This window comes from Megalopta genalis, chromosome 9 (genome assembly GCF_051020955.1).
Source record: "Megalopta genalis isolate 19385.01 chromosome 9, iyMegGena1_principal, whole genome shotgun sequence".
Lineage (NCBI taxonomy): Eukaryota > Metazoa > Arthropoda > Insecta > Hymenoptera > Halictidae > Megalopta > Megalopta genalis.
Genome location: NC_135021.1, coordinates 11,323,168 through 11,345,557, shown reverse-complemented (window position 1 = coordinate 11,345,557; position 22,390 = coordinate 11,323,168). Strand labels below are relative to the sequence as shown.

Here is a 22,390-nt window from a genome sequence, read left to right as displayed (position 1 = left end):
TGTCGACGCGCGCAGTTTCTCCGCAATATTTTTGTATTTTTGCGAAAAGTTCTTTGTTCAGCACGAAAACTCTACCCAGGATTGGATCTTGTAGACCAGGGGTGTCAAACTCGCGGCCCAGTCGATATATCCGACGCAAAGTAAAAATAAAATAGAAATGTGAATTAGAAATTTTGAAAGCAGTCTCGGCCAATAAAATTTTTCTCGAAATAGAAAAGATAGTATCAGAGAAAAGATGTCAAGTATCAGGACGTGAACAATAATTTAACTTTATATATGTTTATAACAATGTACTAGTCAAAATAAAAATATTTGTTTCTATATATATATAATATCTTTTTGCGACCCACCTAAAGTTAAGCATTGTTTATTTGGCCCAAGTTAGCTTTTGAGTTTGACACCCCTGCTGTAGACATTTCTGAAGAAGAAACGGCCCGATAGAAGTGTCGAAACGATGTACATTTTCAGTAGGTCGAGAAAATGTTCGCTGCTCGCTTCTCTCTGTCCGACAGGGCCGAAGCTATGCGTAATCAACGCCGATGGAGGGATCCAATAAGGCACTGTCTTCTTTTACATATTTCTGTGGATAATAATCACCAAGCTGTGAATCATAAATTAAAAAATACGAAAAACATGGTTTTAGAAATATAGAAGTAAGATTATTAATTTTCAAATGGAGAAATAATCAAAGAAAAATAATGGACAAAAATTATTCATTTTATTCTGAATTTGTTCGAATTACGAGTATATCATGTATACAGTTATCATTTGAATTATAGCAATAATACGATCATGAATAAATAATCATTTTCAAAACGTTAAACTTCTTGAAACATGTTGTTAAATATATATCTAAATATTTATTTAATTATATGGCGTAGAAGCCAAAGTTATGTCAAGGTTATGTCAAGGTTACTAGTGTCCGAATACTTTCGTTACCCATTGCAAATACTTTGGTGTGATTTTTTTTCGCGAAAAATATCATAGTTATATAAATATATCACACAAAGAACAAAACATTGAAGTTCGAAATTTAAATTTAATTAAAATTTACGAAAAGTGGGTACCCCATTGGATCCCCCCATCGGTGTTGGTTATGCATAGATTCGGCCCTGTGTCGGACAGAGAGAAGCGAAAAAACGTACATCGTTCCGACACTTTTACCAGGCCGTTTCTCCTTCAGAAATGTCTACAGCAGGGGTGTCAAACTCAAAAGCTAACTTGGGCCAAATAAACAATGCTTAACTTTTTAGGTGGGCCGCAAAAAAAAAATCAATGTTCATAGAAACAAATATTTTTATTTTGACTAGTACATTGTTATAAACATATATAAAGTTAAATTATTGTTCACGTCCTGATACTTGACATCTTTTCTCTGATACTATCTTTTCTATTTCGAGAAAAATTTTATTGGCCGAGACTGCTTTCAAAATTTCTAATTCACATTTCTATTTTATTTTTACTTTGCGTCGGATATATCGACTGGGCCGCGAGTTTGACACCCCTGGTCTACAAGATCCAATCCTGGGTAGAGTTTTCGTGCTGAACAAAGAACTTTTCGCAAAAATACAAAAATATTGCGGAGAAACTGCGCGCATCGACACTTTTTTAAATTTTGACATTAATTTATAGTTATTTAGGACAAAAAACAATTAATAAATTGTATGCCACTATATTCGGGAAACGAATCCTCCATCTTTTGAGACGGATTAAGAACTTTCTAACGTTTGTACTTTTCATGCAATACCTCATTTTTGTCGAAAATTTTGGGTTTTTACAAAAGCTCGTCTTTTTCGAAAACTGAGGATTACGAAGCAATTCGGTTTTCGGGTCCTTGATCGGGGAGTGAAGCTCTACAAGAATTTCATAGTGGCTATAAGAAATTAAAAAATATGTCGGATAGTGTTATCATCCTCGATCGATGTTGAAAATAAGGAAAATGATGACGAAAATATTGAATTTGAAGTAACTATGAATGTACCTCGCCCGAGCAATCCGAAGAGAAGTTGAGCTCAGATGCGGATTATAATTCCGAATTTTATTGCAACACTAGACAAATGCAAAGTAAGCGACTGCGATAGCAGCAGCTGCAGGAAATCTCGATTACAACTTAAATGATCCAGTGAGAGAGAGAGAGAGAGAGAGAGAGAGAGAGAGAGAGAGAGAGAAATTCGCCGCCATCGATCGAATTTTCGTGCAGAACTTCCAAACAAATTTCGTGCGGCAGAAAAGGATTAGAAGAAGTCGAAAGGTCAACGGTTGTAATTACATACTTGCAGGGTTATTAAATTGTTAATGGACATATCTACAATTCCATCAAGTAGTGAAGATCGTCAAGTCACTGCAGTCCATTATTTATTATAAGAGAATATTGATTGTTCACCAAGTCAACTTAAAAAGAAATCTAACAAGTACTTAATAAATATTTATTATTATATTTAATTCTGCTTCTTTGGTTTTTCATATTGCCTACTATCTTATATAGAAATGTAAAATACAGTTTTAAGATAATAAGAATATTTTCATTTTTCATTTCGCTGCATATTGCTTTCTTAGTTTTAAGGTTATTTATTTTATAGGGTACATTCCCTTGCATTGATTCTAAGATATAATGATATCTAAGATATCTATAATTATAAGATATAATGATCGAAATAGAAATATCTAAGTATCTTCGTTATTTATAAACACATAGAATAATGCTTTGGGTAAAACTTGTACTATTTAACGAAGTAAATGTAATGCGAAAAAGTATATTTCTTTCTCGTAATAAATTTTTCAAATTTTAGAATCGCGACTTACAAAAAAGAAAAAAAAATCATACATTTGTTTTCTATGTCCTTGCAAAGTGTAAAAAGAGAAATTCAATCAGGTACAAAAAATGTACAATAGCGATATACTTTAGTGAGGAAGAACGAATTACAAAAATAAAAAGAACTATCAAATTCGATGTGCCACGCCTTCCTGTTGTCCGATCAATCTCAGATTTTGCATAGGATATTTTTTCATCTAGAAGCACAATTGCAGGGGGTGTCCCGAAAATAATCACGAAAAAAAATTGTACGGTATAACCTTGACATAACCAAGGTTTACCCTAATGTAAAAAATGTTCGTATACCTTTTCAAAACTGAACTAAATGACTTGAATTTGTTTTTAGATTCCTCTATCAATAGATGATAGATGAACTAGTTCTACTAGACGGTGGCTAAAATGCTTTTCTTTTATTTTGCCATTACTTAGAATGAAAAACAAAAAATTAAAAACTCTCGTTTTTTAACTTTTTTATCTGAGCCTACAACGAAACTTTAGAAAGTACCTTTCGTAGATCTCGGTAATTTACATGCTTGCCGAAAATTTGATCGAAATCGGTTAACCCAGAGCCAAGCTACAGGCGTCGAAGGATTTAAAAAACTGCAGATTTCTTACTGTTTTTGGTGAAAATCGTGATAAAACTGCGCTTTTTGCGATCTTTAAATTGTTACAACTCGTAACAACGTGAACCGTTTTCGATCAAATTTTCAGCATGCATACAAGTTATCGAGACATTTTTTAAATTTTCGTTACAAGCTCAGATATAAAGATAAAAGCCGAAAGATTTTTATTTTTTTGTCATTTCAAACATTAGCAAAATTAAAAAGGAAAGCATTTCAGTCATCGTCTGATAGACTAGTCTCTCCATCATCTAAAACAAATTCAAGTCACTAGGTTCAATTTTAAAATAATTATTGCATTTTAACAGATGGCTCACGAACAACACCTTTGGTGGGCCACTGTAAGTCTCTACGGTCAAAATAAATGATTTCCGGAAAAAGGACACGACGGCGTATGCGCCTTTTTCCCCCATCCAATGCCTCGATTGCGGTGTTGCCATAGTTAATCTCTGCAGCGTCTAGCAAACAGCTCGAATGAAATTCGTAACAATTCCAGGTATTCTGGCAAACGGTGAACGCGTGCACGTCCAGGCCTTGAACAGAGACAGTGTGTCGGTGATAGCTAGCGCAATGATCGACTCGCAGTAAACCCAAAGCCCAAAGCTCCCATCTCTACGATCCACGATCCACAATCCACGACCACCGTTCGCCAATTCCAGCTCGAAAGTGCGGAACAGGGAGAAGAAAAGAGAAAGGAAAGAGGAATCACAGTAAACAGAGGTGACAGTACCTAATTGCCGTTCGCTTCTCGGGGTACTGTCTGGCGTTGTCGTTGCCGCTGACAAATATCTCTTTTGCACTCGCTGGACGCGACAATTCATAGCGATACTTATCCGGCGTTTCCTTCGCGATGGAAGCGGAACGCGGGGAAAGAAAAATATTGGGTTGGCAACTAAGTAATTGCCGATTTCAGTTATAGATGTCTCTCACTCCCATTTTTATGATATCCGTAAATGTTATATTATAAAATTATTATTATTATTATGTTATTTTTTATTATCCGTGAATATTAGCAACGGGCCAAATTGAATGCATAATATCCGCAATCTAGTCAATACTATACATTTTTGTAATTGTAGTTGACATTATGATGCATTCGGTGATGTTAATGACACCTCTTGAACAGATCTTTGGCTCTTAAAATATTTACTCTTAGAGTCACGCGTGAAATTTACTTTCAATAAATTACAATCTGTTATATTGTCACGACTAAAGGACATGTTTAACCCCTATCTGGTATAATGATTTTCATGAAACTGACTGGTATGCATTGTGGTTAGGATGGGCCCTAAATAAAAAGCGCAGAAAATGGGTTAATCTAATACTAAATAAACGGCCCATTCTCGGCTGGCGTATGAAATAATAAAAACGTGGCGAATTGAAATTTTACTACAAAATGAAGTAGAAAAAATTACAGTGAACCACTTAAACAACTATGTTTGGGTAAACTAGCTACAGTAAATACTCTCCAATTTTCCTTCAGCTTGTAAACAATAATGAACAATTTGGGGAGACGATTATTCGAGCTTTGCGTCAACAATTATCAGAACGAGATGCAAGGCTCGAATAATCGTATCTCCTCTTCCCAAATTGTCCATTTTTCTGTACAAGCTGAGCGCCAATTAGGGAGAATTTACGATATTTCTATTGGGTTGGCAACTAAGTAATTGCCGATTTCAGTTATAGATGTCTCTCACTCCCATTTTTATGATATCCGTAAATGTTATATTAGAAAATTATTATTATTATGTTACTTTTTATTATCCGTGAATATTAACAACTGGACAAATTGAATGCAGCGGTCAAGGAAAAGCGACCAGAATTGGTCAATCGTAAAGGTGTCATTTTCCACCAGGACAATGCTAGGCCGCACACGTCTTTGTCCACTCGGCAAAAATTGATGGATATTGGTTGGGAATTGATGTTACACCCACCGTATAGTCCTGATCTCGCGCCATCGGATTACCACTTATTTCGATCCCTGGACGACTCCCTTCGTGGTAAAACTTTTAATGATGATGACGCTGTAAAATCTCACTTAACTCAGTCTTTTGGCCGAAAAGGATCAGACTTTCTACGAGCGTGGAATTTTCAAGTTGTCGGAGAGATGGCAAAAGGTCATCGAACAAAATGGAAAATACATTACAGATTAAACTTCGTTCCAAGTAAAAAAAAATTTTTTATTTCATTGAACAAATCGGCAATTACTTAGTTGCCAACCCAATATTACTCCGGTTTACGGTCCGCTTGCGGAAACCGTGGACAACTGCCCTTCACCCCGCGGAGAAGAATAGCGACTTGCCGCGGCGGAAACGCTGCGTTTACCTGAAATGATAAACGTGCGCGTTGCACCACGGCACGCACGGTCCCGGGGAATGCATGCGTGCATGCTGCACTCGGTTCTCGTTCTTCTGTGTCTCCCTCGAAGTTTATTTTTCCCTTTTTACGGAGGCGCCAGTCTTCGAACAACTTTTGGCCGCGGTGGAAACCATTTGTGTATGTCGTTCCCGTTCGCTTTCAAACGTGGAAAATTAGCGTCTATTCTTCGCGTATTGGAACACCCAGGGTGCGATCTGCGAAGCTTTTAAAACACAGACACTCGTGCATTTAGAGAATATTAGTTTATTTAAATAAAATAAATAATAATATAATAAATAATAATAGTAAATAATATAAAAATATTTTATGTAAATAAAGCAATTCTATCAACGGGCCATTTCGAATCGAAATTCATCTGCGCAGCCGGCTGTTTCTTTTCCTTTTTTTCTGATATCGAAATCTCGTAGGAGATTTATTAATCCTAGAACGCTTAGGGTGTTTTGGAAAGTTAAAGGTCAGCTCGAGGAAGAGTAATTTATTTATCTGTATTATTTATCTGTTTGAAGTATATTCATTTTATATAGTATTATAATGTAAAACGTTTAGATACTTCTTATTGAAACAATGAAATATCAAAATCTCGAAAATTAACGTCGAGATGTATAGACATTTAATTTAAAAACGCCTGTCGTGCAAAGCTAATCGTATGCAATATATCTGTTTTATTTGTTTAAAAAACGTGCTCGTTTACTCTGGGTGTCCACTGCTCTGTTCATTACAATCGAAACAAATATTTAAGTGGACTCGATGGAATATTTCGCGAGGGATTAAAGTTGTCCACAATATGTTACTACAAAAGTTGTTCGATATAGAGTCGGATGTTAGGTGATATAAACAATATTCCTACAGGTGTAGTGGTGGGGAAGATATTGAAGTCAAATTAATATTTTTAAACGTGATCCCGTATTTTTTTATCCATAATGTAACAGCGTTTGTTGAGGCGAATACAATGACCTACAATATGATATCTTTACGTGTAGTAAAAATGATGTAAATAAAACATATATGTGGCAGATGAACGCAAGTCTCTGGCTGAACTCTACGCTAGACGATACAGTCACGTAGAATGACTCAGTTAGGTTTGATGTTTAAGAAAAAAGCATCATACAAGCACATTCTTTGAATGATCCTTTACATTACAGATTTTAAATCATATTCATTTTTTTCACTCTAAATTAATCCTTTTGCAAATGGAATTCACTTTTTTTAATTATCTGTTACAAAATTCGTATTAAAAAGAAATTTGTAAAGTTTGTATTAATTTGTAAATTAGTATATTATACTATAGTAGTATTATACTACTACTAGTAGTAATGTACTACTAGTATATTATACTATATTAATTAATAAATTAATAATAATTAATTAACATTAATTTATGTATATATTAATTAATTAATTATATATCAATTAATATATTTAATTAACATGTATGTTTAAAATTGAATAAAAAACCGTCAATTTTGATCAATGAATGAGTTAATTTCATTTGCGAAAAAGTGAATTTCAATTTCAAACGGAGATGAATAAAAAATGTAAGAGGATTAATTTTATTCGCAAATAGTACATATAACATTTCGTACACATTTTGTAAATAAAATTAACTCTCTTGCAGGTTTTACTCATCCGTTTGGAAATGAAATTCACCGTTTCGCGAATGAAATTCACTTTTGACTAGCTCGATCAAAATTGACCGTATTTCACCCCTTTTTTAAATTCAATATGAATATATACAGGGTGTCCCAAAAATGTCTCGCAATCCGAAAGTGGCGGGTTCCTCAAGTCATTCGAAGCAACTTTTTCTTTTACGAGTTATTAACGAAAAACAGTGACCAATGAGAAGCGAGCTCAGCTGGCGCGAGGCGACCGAGCCAATGAGCGGAACTGGGCTTCGTGCGCTGGTTGGCTGGGTCGCCTCGCGTCAGCCGTACTCGATTCTTATTGGTCGCTGTTTTTCGTTAATAACTCGTTGACGGTGCCTCGGAGAAAATTTTTGTAAAGTAAGAAACTGCTTCAAATGATCCGAGGAACCCGCCTTTTCCGGATTGCGAGACATTTTTGGGACACCCTGTATATACACATACATATACGTATTTACAAGTGAATCCAAATTTCATTAGAAGTTTCTTTGGAAATAAGACAAATAAAAGGAGATAAAGTAAAATAAGCAATTTCTTTTAAAATAAAGATAATCAAACAAACAAGTAAATTTCACTGTCGATCCCCGAGAGGATTAATTCGGAGTGCGCGCATGATGCGTACGTTCTACGAAATGATTAACCTGCAATTAACTAGACAAAACACTTGCATTTCAACGATAATTTATCGAACAGCTAATCAAGCTTCGACCAACATAACGAAACGAAACGCGATAATACGTCCGAACCAATCGAAAGTGCCCGAGCGCCGTCATTAACGACATCCTCTTTTTGTTTACAGATCAGAGGCAAAAAAGTAAAGGCGGCGGGAGTAGTTGCTGCTCAGCTTCCTGTCGCATACTTTAAAAACTCGCCGGCTGCCCTGGATCCCGTGAGGTGGTACAGCGCGAACCAGCGCCACGCGTTCAGGCTGAGCCAATGGTTTCTAAGGTTTTATGCTGATGTATAATTGTTAGTGGCTGAGCTCGTGAGCAGTGTAGCGGATCAAGGAAAGCGCGAGGGAGAAAACGGAAGAGAGAGAGAGAGAGAGAGAGAGAGAGAAAGAGAGAGAGAGAGAGGAGAACGAGATCGCACCGTTTGTCGCCGATCGCGCGAAACGGGCTCGTCGCGCCGCCGGTGCGTCGCGGTTCGTTCGGTCGCGGCGCGCGGCCGAGGACCGCAAGCCGCCGGAAGCCGTGGTAAAAGAAGAAGACGACGATCGCGCACCGCCGTCCCAGGCAAACGACTCGATCGTCGTCCGTGTTACGTTTTTAGACGAAATTTCCGTATGGAGGATCTTGATCGTTGAGCGCGTCGATTCGATCCCCCGAGGAAGATCGGCGCGCCGGAGCCAAATCGCAGATGATGCATCGGACACACACGACACGCGTCCACGCACACGCACACGTACACACACAAACACACAGCTACGTATACAACAGCCACACGTCTGTCGGTTAGGTTCGTTGGTGAGAGATGTGTACGCACTCGCGGCAGGATCTATATCAGGCGTGCACCGATCTCTGTTGACGATCGCTGGATTATGAAACGGCGCCGGGACGCGCGACGTCGATCGCGTCTCCTGTAATTCGGGAAGAGCGTCGCAAGAGCGTCGTTGCGAGAAGGATTTTCGCGCGCGCCTCCTTCCCCCCCGCCCCCCGTGCATCATTGTGTCATCGTCGCGCGAGGGCAGAGCGATGCGGGGGAATCCGGCGAAAGAATTTTCGGGAAGTGATCGAAGGTTGTGTGGTAAATCGGGAAACACGGAGGAGAATACGCTCGCCGTGGTTAAGGCGCTACAATGCTTAGAAACTCAACCACTATCCGACTACCGCAGCGTTATATAGTAATTTACGTAGAACGGGATCGTGTGTGTATGTTGCGTGTGTATGAGAGAGCGTGCGTGCCCGCGTTTGAACGGTCGAGGAGAGAGTAAATTTATGTTGTGATATGCAGGTAGTGAATATATTATATATATACATACTATTATTAAAATTATATTTATATATATATATAAATATATATACATAAATATATTTATATATATTATATATACCAATATATATATATATATAAATATATAATGGTATGAGACATGTTGACACACAGTTAAACTCTCATACACGATAGACTTTATTATCATGAATTTAAAGTAATATTATGACGCCACTTTGAGAGTTTAGTATTCTGGATAAGATTACAGAGGAAACAAACAAAAAAAAAAGAAGTAACGATGAACATTGGATCTCTAATGGTAGTTATGATTAAATAAAAACTCAAATATATTTCCTGTTAGATCCTTCATACCCCCCCCTTCCACCCCTCCCCCAGGCCCATCCCGCTCCCAATTTTTCTCCTCCGCACCCTCGATTCAATCTGTCGTCTCGTTTCAACCTAATTCCGTGTACATCTTAAGAATTCTCGAACATCCCATCCCGTCCCTTATCCTCCCCTATCCTGTCCCATCCGCACTGCCCCTCCCCCCCGCCGTTTTCCCTTTCTTTATTCTGTTTCCACCCGTCCAATTTTTAATCGATCGGGCCTAGAACGTGATTCGTCAGAGCCAACGATCAATTGAACGTTATAGGCGACTCGTACCCTATACAGAAGTATTGATTATTATATAGTTAGGTACAACCAAACCGTTTATGATAAGTTGGTAGCCTATTCTATACTCGATCTATACTACTACTGTAATGTAACTATGACTCTTACCGATGCATAACACGTGTATATATATATAATGTTCTTACGTAGTGGAAAACTCATCGGAATGAAACAGTGGAATCGTGTTATATTTAATTTATTCCGTGACAAACCTCACATCGTTTCGCGCGTTCGAGGTCTCTACCATTTCGGTATTCGCTCGACTCCATGAACCCGTGCCAGGGCGGCGAATTGTCCGCGCGGCACCCCGCCGTCGAACCAGCCAACCAGCGTCTACCAATCCGCCGTTATTTCCTGCGACGCGAAGAGGAAACAAAACCGTGAAATAAAATTCCTGTACAGTCACGCCCCGTGAAATTTATTGCAACAGCCGTGAAAAGCTTCCCGGTCGACGTTCGTCATTTGAAGAAAGCTCTCGCTCGCGAACGGCAACGCCACGATGCGCCGAATTATGGCAACGATCGTCCTACGCATGATCGTCGTCATACGCGAAATTAAACGAGATCCCGGACGTTCGTTCGTCCGAGTTCAGAACCTTTTTGCGGCGTGTGTTAAAAGAAAAGAAAAAAGTGGAAGGCGAAAATATTCCGATTGTAAATCTTGATTTCTGCGGTCGCGCGCAATCGAAAATGCCGGCCACGCCGAACCACGATTTTATTCTACATTATCGATCGAACCGTTCAGAAATCATATTTTTATAAACTAGCTCGTATAGGAAGGCAGATTTCAATTCCCTTGGGTTCCTCGTTTTATTTGTTGTACAGCACTCGCCCGAACGAAACGCGTCGTCGAATTTGCGATCCGATGATTTCCTACGATCGGAGTACACCGTGCGTATAAACCATGGAAAGATTTATTATTATTTATGTAAGAGATGTACATAGGATGCTTAAAAGTGTATCAACAATCTTTGTAATTATCTTCTTGTAACCGTATCCGAGTGGCGGCGGACGCAGAATAAAATGCCAGCAAGTGATTAGGTGTACAAAAACACAACAGGTGCATTGTTTTACTCGACGATTCGATACGACGAACGCCCCCGGGCACGGGTTTATGGGACTAGCGAACGCCAACGACTTAGCATTTTATTATACCTTCGACCGAGTTGCGATCGGTGATTAATCGAGGTTTCACAAGTACCACCTCCGTTTGTTCATACGTGTCTCGTTTTTTCTATTCCCACTTCGTTCAGCTCGACTCCCCCAGCCCCCAGCCCCCAGCCCCCCCCCTTCTCTTCGTTTCTTTCCAATGGAGTAACGTTAAGTCCGTAGATTATCTCTGGAAACGCTGTTTATAAAAGTAACAAATTGTTTAGCCAGTAAGTTTTAACAAAGTTGCGGAAACAAAAAAAAAAGGAACACATCACACGAAATAATGTTACATGGACTGTCGGAGGAGGAGGAAGGCCAGGCCACAGCGTGTGTCTCGCTGGACGCGGTGCGCCGCTGCCGCCAGGTTCGGACGGCGATCGATCGATCGATCGATCATGGTTTCGATCGTTCGCCGAGTTGTCTGGGCAAGTGTCGAAGATTTCCGTTTGTCGTACTTGATCGCGATCGATGAAGGAGAAGGAGAAGGGGAAGGTGAGAAGAGGAACGTCTCGAGGAGGAAAAGCGAAAGGGAGAGAGAAAGAGAGAGAGAGTGAGAAAGAGAGAGAGAGAGAGAGAGATAAAGAGAGCCGCTCTGTAATAAGCTTGTTGTACAGTTCCTTTGACGTTGCAATATTACTTTAAAATCTTGGAAAACAACGGTACAGTAGAAAAAGAAGACAGAATCGGAAGGGAAAAGGAGATCGCGTCGCCGGAAACCCACCGCGCGACGACGCGTTTCCCTCCGTTCCGGGCGAGCATCGTTCAAATTTTACCCTTTTCACGTCGTTGTAACAGAATAGAACGAGAAAAGCGATGCTATACTTTGTATAAAAGCAAGAGAGAGAGAGAGAGAGAGAGAAAGAGTGAGAGAGAGAGCGTAAGAGAAGAAGAGAGAAAGAAAGCGAGAGAATGAGAGGCAAAGAAAGAGAAACACGGAACGGAAAGAAGAGGAGAAATCGTATCGCGTCGAGAGCGCGTTCGACGTAAAATTTTTGTTCAACGAGAAAATAAGATTTCGCGCGTCGCCCCTCCGTTCTTTCTCTTTCTCTGTGTCTGTGGTCGAGCACGCCCGTTATTCTTTGTTCGTTTCATCATATTTTCTAACGAGTACGATCTCACGCGACCCAACCCATGTGAACGGAACCTGTCGCGTACGCGCAAGCCTGTTGCGGGGACGAAAGCACGGCGGCATGGAACACTTCCGGGAGATCGTGAAGCGAAAGGAAATTAATTTGTAACGTTACATAGTGTATTATACGAGACAAAAAAACAAACAAACAAACAAACAAAAATGAATAAGAATTATTCGCCTCTTGACTCTCTTTGCTGTTTAAACGAGTGAACGATATAACGACGAGGAGAAAAAAAAAAGCGGCGAAAGATGTGTGCGAAGCATCGGGGAAAAGAGGAAAAGCTGCTGTTGAATAAAACGAAAAAAAAAGAAAGAACTCTATAAATGGTATTCTTAAACGCAGAGCAGAATTAAACAAAAATCAAGCGAGAACGAAACACACATACACACACACACACACACACAGTCTTACAAAGAATTATACTCACATTTACATCATATCAAAATCTAGTGGGTAAGAATCGAGTTCATAGAAAGGGTTCGTTTGTACGCCGCGCGTCTCGTGGAACGTGTTACGCGCGCGCGAACGTACAAAATGAAGACCGGAGACCGATTTTCTTTTCGTTTCTCGTCGACGCGTTGCAATCGTATAATAAAAGATCCGCAGAACCAGCCGTGTATCATAATGAACGTTTTAACGCGAAACGAGCCGATCAACTGGATATTTTATTGCGTGCAAGGGATGCGGATCGAAATCCTCGACGCGCGCGCGCGCGCTCGTCCGTCGTGCGAGAATAGTAAGTTCGTTTGTGACTCGTACGAAGATAACAATATCACACACAATTACACACAGAGACACACGGTGAGAAACACGCGCGCGTACACGAAAATGAAAAGGGAGAGATGTTCTTTGTGTTCAACTAATATACATAGAGCATAATATTTTTCTGTTCTGGAGAGAAAAAAAAAACAAACGAGACGAATGGTCCCGTCGTGGACGAGAAATAAACAGTCCTCCCGCCTGAAGTTCTCTTGTTTTTTGCGACTCGGACATCGATCCAGAAATCGATTCAATTCGTTCGCGGAGCCGATCGATCGTGTTCGGCGATTTCATCCACCGATCAGAGTTGGGTGGTAATTAATTTCCCCTAATCGAGTCAAGAATTACCGATGTCTCGATCGCGGCCCTGTTTACCTATTAGCCGCGATCGCGTTAATTAATCCGAATAACCGGAGCCATTCGCATCCGCGAGTCACCCGTGAAACGTTATTGTTCTTAACACGAGGTTTCTGATTAGATCATGCGTCTGCCCAACTCTGCCAACCGTATTCGTCATTCTGGACATCTTGATCGTCGACCGTTCGCGTTCAAATAGCAAATATCATCCATCGATCATCGTATTAGCGGATCAACGAACAAAAGAAAAAGATCGATCCTCTGTTACGCGTCTCGGATCATTAAGGGAAGACGATAATCGCCGCGCTGCTAATAGATGAGACAAGTCGTCCGCAGATACATCAAATAGATATACGAATCAAAATGTAACAGACGATCGTTCGCATCAGGATTACCGACGATAATGAATTCCTAATACCTGGTAAGAAATTGCTACGATTTAACTAACGGCTAACACATCGCTCTCGAACACATTCCACACGACTGATACGGATCACCCGCCCCCCTTTCCTTTTTCAATTAGCCGCGAGAGTTGCTTCAACACGTTGGCCGCCGTGATTTTCTATTCGTTTCAAGTTCGCACCATTGAAAATAATAACGTATTTTAGAATCGTTTTAACGTCGTTCTGCAATCGACTATGTTTTACGGGATCACAAATTTCCTCGTTAAAAACGCCCCGGGGAACGTTACGCATTCGAAAGGACACGCGCGCAAGTTGACCAGATTTCGAGGGGAAGATTCATTTTCGGTGGGAAATATCGATCTTTCGACGATTAGGCAACTTACTTTTTGTGACGAACGATGACCGGTCGAATCCGAATGTTCATGGACTTTGATTTCGACTTTAACGCTAGATTTGCGGAGCACAAAATACAGCTGTTTCATATCAGTTTATAAAAATAACAGCAAGACATTCAGTCTGATTTTTAGCCACTGTTGTTGCAACATTTGCCGTAAGTGACATATAAATTTAATAAATGACTCATAAATGTGTCTTTACGATATGAATAATCGCAAATTAAAAAATCAGCGACCCGCCATTTTGACGGGTTCCGTGAATCTAGTGTTAATAAAACGTGGAAGACGTTTATTTAATAGGTAATTAGTAATTGGTAATTTTAATAAAATAACCAAGATGCTGTTAAAACTTCAAGTCGATCATTTCAATCGTGTCAACCGGCTGCGAGAATATTGTTTCCCTTCAACGTTCGCGGTTTCAACCGAGTAATCAGCAGATCGTGCATTTTATGCATTTATGGGGGAAAGAAATGGGTGAGTGAAATGCACAGGAGCGAAGACATCGGAAAGATCGAGGGATGTTACGTTGTTTTCAAATTGTTTAAATCATCAAAAGAAGAAGTACACTGCTATCTGCTTCTTGCGAACGATGCAGACGATTTTTATTTTGCATAAAGATCCGCTCCAAAGTTATTACGAATTCCACTCTGAAATTTTACAAAGACATTTCCGTGGAACCGGCTGTTTCTGACGAGTATGCTCGTCGCGAAGAGATGGCAGCATTTTGTGCTGTGACGGGTATACTCGTCGAAAACGGCTAACTGGTTAAGTTAAGTACAATAATGTCTCCCTAATTGACGCCCAGATTGTACACAAAAATGGACAATTTTGGAAGATGAGGCTCGTTTTTTATGGTTATCGATTGTCAACAACTATAAAAACGAGCTGCAAGGCTCGAATAATCGTATCTCCTCTTCCCAAATTGTCCATTTTTGTGCACAATCTGAGCGTCAATTAGGGAGACATCACTGTAAATATATAAATGTTAGTAATATAAAATGAGAGAAGAAAAAGCAGATATATTGCAATATAATTCTACGTTATAAGTTTCAAAGAGATTGCAACAGCTGACTGGATAAGCAACAAGAATCGATGTTTTTCCACCGAAAAAAGAAAATCCTTTAATCGTCGCTTGCTACCGGTGATGCGTAAAAAAAGAACAGATTATAGGACAGAAAATAACTAGCAATCCGTTGTGTGACACCCTAAGGAATTGAATGTTGTTTTCTGCTTGATTTCGTGTCATTCGGTGGGCCTTCGTGATTAGTCGGCGTGTTAAGGAATCGCATAGAAATAGCGCAGAGGTTTGTGTTAAAATTAAACCGCGATCGTAGAACGTGTAACGGTGTGTTGTAATATCGGTGCTGTGGCACTCGAATAAAAAGAGAACAAAAAAAACAAAAAAACCAGAGGGATGACGAAAATTCAAACCGTAAATGGTGTGTCAGGAGCGTCCAAGTGCGCGGTCTTTATCGAACGTCGAGATTCACGATTTCGAAGCGAAAGTGAAGAAAATGAATAAAAAAAAAAAAAGAAAAGAAGAAGAAAAAGAAGAGGTGAAGAAAGTGTACAAAGCGAACTATAATTTTATACGGAAATCGGGAAATGTATAATTTACTGAAAATCCGCGGAACGTGTGGAACTTGACGCGTACTACCTAAAATCAAACAGCGTTGTTGTATAAAATTCTGCTCGCCTATCTGCTGTCTTCGAGCGACTATAATGATCTTTCTCGCGTGTCTTTCGTTGTTTTACGTTCGCAACTGGTTCGACGACTGTACCTTTTTCCAGACAGCGAGCAGTCCGTATTAAATGCGACTCGCGCGTAGGAGCCAGCGGACATTTGTCACGGCTGACGCGGTCGATCCTGCGTAAATGTGTCGGTGAAGATTTACAAAGATCATTGATCGCCGGCTACGGTGCACTTCGGGGTCGTCGAATTATCTACGAGACGACGCTGCCGCTCGCTCGACGTTAACGCTAGATTTACGGAGCACAAAAAACAGCTGATTTATATTAGCTTATAAAGGTAACAATAAGACATTTATCCTGATTTTTAACCAGCGTTATTTTAACGTTTGCCGTAAGTAACATATAAATTGAACAAATAACTCGTAAAAAACGTGTCTTTACGATATGAATAATCGCAAATTAAAAAATTAGTGACCCGCCATTTTGACGGGTTCCGTAAATCTAACGTTAAACCGTAGATACTGAGAGAAAATTCGATCAACTCGGAAACTACGATTTCCCACAATTCACCGTTTCATAAGCAGATTCGAAAATATCAGGCTTCGAGGAACGTGAAAACTGCAATCGGAGAGTTTCAAAGATTTTGGAAAATCCAGAAGTTTGTGGTACCGATCGTGACATGTAAACGAGGAGAAAGAAGATACCGGTGGCCCGATGAGCCGCGGTGCAGCTGGGGGAGAGCAGAAGGACAATTTGTATTATTCAGTAACCCCGATAATTTCAAACATTTATGATTCTTGACACCTCGTTTCTTCTCGGAGCTCGCGAAGTCCTTTGAAACTTTCAAATATATCATTCGAATCCTCCGGTATTATTCAGACACTTTCATGTCCTTGAAATCTTATAATACTTTTAGACACGTCGGATCCATTTGACATCTTGTAAAGGTGCGTCTACATTCATTATCGAACCTCGGCACCGTTACTCGTAATCCGTTCGACGAGTACAACTTCGTTCGCACGAACTCCGTTTAAGTCAGGGATGGTCAAACTTTCGATCACTAGGGGCGATCTGATTTTTGAAATTATAGGCGGCGGTATATCAACGTCGTATTTGTTAATCGATCATAAGGAAAGTAGTCATTTAAAGCCAAAAATAAGTTTAAATTTAAAATGAACACAGATAATATCGGACAGGCGGGTGACTAAGAATAGTTACGCGGTCGACGCTTTGGTCACCCCTGATTTAACACTGGATTTACGGAGCACAAAAGAACAGCTGTTTTACATTAGTTCGTAAAGGTAACAATAAGACATTCGTTCTGATTTTTAACAAGCCTTATTGTAACATTTGCCATAATTAACGGCAGTTACTTAAAAGTAACGTAACTTAAAAGTAAAGTAATATAAATTGAATAAATAACTTATAAATGTGTTTTTACGATATGAGTAATCGTAAATTACAAAATTAGCGGCCCGTCATTTTGACGTGTTCCGTAAATCTAATGTTAAGTGAACGAAATTTTAGCAGTGCCCGCTGAACGGAATTCTCTTCTGAATTAAGTTCTTTTATACGAACGTGAACACTATCGAATGATCAAAAAATCGTAGCTAGCGATTATGCGAAACAAACTTGTCTCCCGACAAGTTCATGCAGTTCATAGAGTTCCGATGGAACGACATTTAAATAACATATCACGGATTTGTTATTGTTCAGGAAACGGTATGATAACTAAACTCTACGGATTTTATGTATTTATAAGAAAATCGAGTAATCGCGTTCTAATACAGTAGATGGCTTCAAAACATATAAAAATGTCAATGTATCTTTTGTCGGCTATAAACATGATTAAAGAAAGAAAGAACTTTCCATCTAGTTTCAATTTCGTGCAATCGACGCGGACGATTTTTATTTTTCATAAAAATCCGCAGCATACCGATAATTGATGCAAACGCGCACCAATAGCCTCCACTGCTTCGAAATTTTTCAAAATCTACCGACGACTTCCGGTTGAACGCAACGAACACAAATTTCGTCGTGCACAAATTGAAAGCGTCGAGGGACAGCGCGACAAGAAAAACACGCTGCTTTGGAATGAAATCCGAAAGCGTAGGTAATTCTTCACCGATCACGAATTACGGACAGAAATCACCCAGCGAAAGCCGTGATAAGTGCTTGCTCCCGCGTGCAGGCGAGACAAGATCGACGAGATGCATTTCAATGGACGAACGTAAATTCACGCGGTTCTGTTCGACCAGAACAAAGTTGTTTCCTTTTCGTTCCCAACGGATTCTGTTCGCGGATTGCGTAAAACTTTGAGAGGAATCGCGTATACTTACTCCCCCGGTTTCGAGTTAAATACAACCGTCTTCTGACCCCTCGATAATGGAGATTGTATAAAAACGTTTTTCAACTTGGCCGTCCTGCATAGAATATGGCGAATGTTATATGCATTATTTAAAAAAGCTATCCTACTTAATGCCGTAAACTGATCGATGCGTGTAAATTGTAACGAAGGGAAAGCAAAGTACATAAAAGGGAAGGAAACGATCCAACGTGCTAACGGTGTAACAAAATGTAACACGCAATAATTTTTGTAGACCTTATGTTAATAAAACCGATGTTAAGAAACTCTGCTATATTGATTAACGAAGAGAGAGATATAATTTTAATGAGAACGACTAATCGAAGAGAGCGGTAAATCTCGTTAACGAAATATTTATATACGTACATTATATACGGCATACGTACGTATACGCATGTTCACGTATCCTGTATGCATATGTTTACATACGTGTACGTACATATACAGGGTGTCCCAAAATTATCGTACTTTCGGGAAATGAGCGGTCCCTGAGGTTATTTGAAGTAACTTTTTCCTAGGCGCAAATGCAACCCGCGGCTTTGTTTACGAGTTATTAACGAAAAACAATGGCTAATGAAGAGCGAGCACTCGGCTGGCGCTAGACGGCGGAGCCAATCAGCGGAACTGGACTTCGTCCGCTCGTTGACTCGACCGTCTCGCGTCATCCAAGCTTGCCTCTCATTGGTCAGTGTTTTTTGCTAATAACTCGTTAACGATGCCTCGGGGAAAATTTTTGTAAAGCAAAAAGTTGCTTCGAATGACCTCAGGAATCTCTAATTTCCCGGAGGTACCATAATATTGGGACACTTTGTATATACCATACGCGTATGTTTATAGAAACGATTATTTTGCGAATGTCTCTGCGTGTCATCGAAGTGTAAGGGACGTTGACAATGAACGATGGCGAATAATACTCTCGATGAAGAGAACCGACAAAATCCCCTGTTCAGTTCACATTCGCTACGCCGGTAACTTCGCTTTCCGTCAGAACGAACTTCCTGTAACGTATCATTTTACGCAACTATCTTATTATCGTATGTACATCTAACATATAGAATAAGGAGTACATATATCACGCTATAAGAACAGAACGATGACAATGGTAAATGTTTCTAAGAAGAATTCATCTAGCTATAACGACTATCATACTCATTCACAGGAGCATAAACTTCACCTAACTGTATACAATTCATTTCATATCCGAACGCATCACTATTACAAGCATTCTCGATTCCGTTTGGCTTTCTGATTTACAGTATTTAAGTAATACTCCCACGATTGATCCGGTAGTAAAGGCATAGTCTGGCTATTAACGGCGTAACGGATAATCTACGGGGAGTTGATTTTTCGGGGGAAAAAAAAACGACAGAAAAAGTGTGAGATAAAGTTTCAGCAAGCCGCTTTCGTATGTTGTTGACATATGAGTTTGTTCGTTAATCGTTTGTTCGTTAATTGCCCGCAAACGACGATCATTCCGAAAGGCGCGCGCGCGCGAAAAAAGAAACATTTAATCCTAAATTTCGCTGTCGTCTTTCCTCGAAGCATCGACTGCTTGTCGATCCTGCACCGCTAATACCGATACGTCCTGTACGAGTCGTTTCAAGGGCACAAGTACAAACTGCACAAGCTGGAGAAACTGTTTGGAGGGAACGCTCGCGATCGTAACCGTGAATGTGTCCCGACAGTAAAAGTTAAATTTTGTCTCGACGAGTACGTCGTAATATTTATATCTTGATTTTTCAAACACCACGAGAAAAATAGAGCGAAATGTTCGCGCGTTTGTCCGGACTTTTCTCGCGAAGATACCGAATCGTTTAACACGTTCCGTGCCGAGCTTTTTTTACTCGAATCTTCACACTTTGATATTTGACTAAAACTTGATGTATTACGTGCAATTATTAATTCTCGTACACATAACAACGTAACAAAAACTTATCAACGCCCATTCTTGCGGTGGAAATTGATTCTTCGGTTCTAAATTTCTTGTAAACAATTTGTTCAGTTCACTAAGTAAACATGCAAGCGTGTACCATCGATGGTACACGTGGCACGGAACGTGTTAAAAAAAGAAAAGTAACAAAGAACGATTAATTCCTCGAGAGACGAAACTCTATTTCTTTTTTTGTTTGTTCAGGAACGAGCCTGCGCAGATTGTACGAATGTTTTCGAAACACCTTGTATATTTTATTGCCATTTCCAGGTAAAATACTCGCATGTAAATAGTGTGACGGAGGGCTAAATCGAATAACAACGGTCTTAGAGTTTTTTCGGCGGATTTCTTGGGCAGATATGCATAAATTTCCTTGTCCGTTGTGCAAGAAAAGAGCAATCAACTTCTTACAACAGGGCACAGCGTAGCGAGGCTGCGTCGTGGCAGGCTGTCACAGCATAGTAAACACAGAGGGGACGTAATATCAAAGAGGAATAAGATCCGATGCACGCTGGGAACAGAAACATGTCCCAGAATTGTTGATCATTTTTAAATAGGCGAACGTTAAGGACGACGTTCGCATACTGTGCCGTCTTGTAACGAACTTGTCTCTCTCTCTATATATATACACAGGGTGTTCGGCTTCGAATGGGAAAAAATGTAACGGATGATTCTTCCATAAGAATGTCGAACAATGATAATCAAGAGCAAAGAGATTGCGGTTTTCGCTTCGTTTTCTGGTTGTTAATTACTGGCAGTCTGCCAGCAACGGGGCCTGAGCCATCGGGATGCTCTCTGATCTTTGACAAACTCGAAAACAAGGCTGAAACTGTATGTTTTCTTTTCTTTTGCCCTTAATCTTTATGTTGTATTGCCCAGAAGAATGATTTATCAAGGTTTTCTCGCATTCGCCGCCGAGCGTCGTGCGTATACACATGTATATCGAGTTATTCGGAAACTTATTGTTAAGCTTGCGTTACACACCTCATTTGTAAATATTAGATATCATATTTTTGTCTGTAGCATAATGAGGATTTTAAAATTGCAATTGATTCGGTTTCTAGTATACAGGTACATATTAGATAAAGCTGGAAACAATAATGGGAAAAATGGAGCGTTGTCATTACTCCGGCTTGTAAATTATGTAATTCTACATGTGAAATAACATTTATTATAATACGCAATTTCTTATTGTAGTTATTTCCAATTCAACTGTCATTCGACGTAGTGTAATTGAGATAATGAACAAATGCGACTGAGCTCCGTGCTGCTGCAGCGAATACATTGCATTTCGGTTACGGTAAGTATAAGAATTCTTTCGCTAACGAATTTAGTTGATTGCATTCATAATATTATCGATCTCTGTCACTGCAGATAGTAATTTTGATATTCAACCAGCTATCACAAAGTGTGTAACCGAATGTGTTAACACGTGTGAAAAATTTTATTAAGTAACGTTGTTACCATATTCAAAGAAATGAAACCAAACTCTTCATTTAAGTATTCTTTATTTTCCATTCGATTGTATTGTATAGTTAGAGTGATTAAAAATGAACATTTGTGATGAGAGAAAAAAATGACCTCAATCATAAGCAAGATGTACGGTGACAAATGTATAAATAAATAGTAAAATAAATTACAATAAAAAATGATTCATTAATTCACAATCCATAATCTATTAAAAACTATTACATACTTGGAAAATTCGTAATAGATGATCTTTCATCATTGTGTAATACATTTTGTAAATTGAAATTATTGTTGCTCAAATCAAATACTTTCTAATGTTAAGGAAACAAGAGCTAATAATGGTAAAAAATTATAGTACCAGATATAATGTCTGAAATAATTTCTTGGAATTACAGAGGTATAGTACACGTACAGCAATATCGTGTTAAATAAATGTATGTATAAAAATGTTCACATTTATAGTACAATGAAAATTGTATTTTTATAGTTAACAAATGTATTTTCCATATTTACTAAATATAGTCGTACATGTGAAATAAAATGACAACAAACAAAAAATATAATTTTCTTTTTGCTTTATAACATAGCTACGTCAGTCTATCGTTTTCTGCAATGCAAATCATTAATCGTGGAATATATCCAAACTTCTCATTTTTTAATACTACGATTTTAAAACTGA

The 22,390-nt window shown here is 39.1% G+C and overlaps 1 protein-coding gene across 1 annotated transcript in view; it reads left to right on the top strand.

Moving 5' to 3' along the window:
- Positions 1 to 21,425, top strand: part of UBL3 (ubiquitin like 3) — a 274,931-nt gene extending 253,506 nt beyond the window's left edge. Inside the window, exon 4 of the mRNA XM_033470974.2 lies at positions 8,251 to 21,425. Coding sequence (XP_033326865.1) covers positions 8,251 to 8,315 — 65 coding nt within the window. The 3' untranslated portion in view covers positions 8,316 to 21,425. The remainder of the gene's footprint in view (positions 1 to 8,250) is intronic.
- The last annotated feature ends 965 nt before the right edge of the window (positions 21,426 to 22,390 follow it).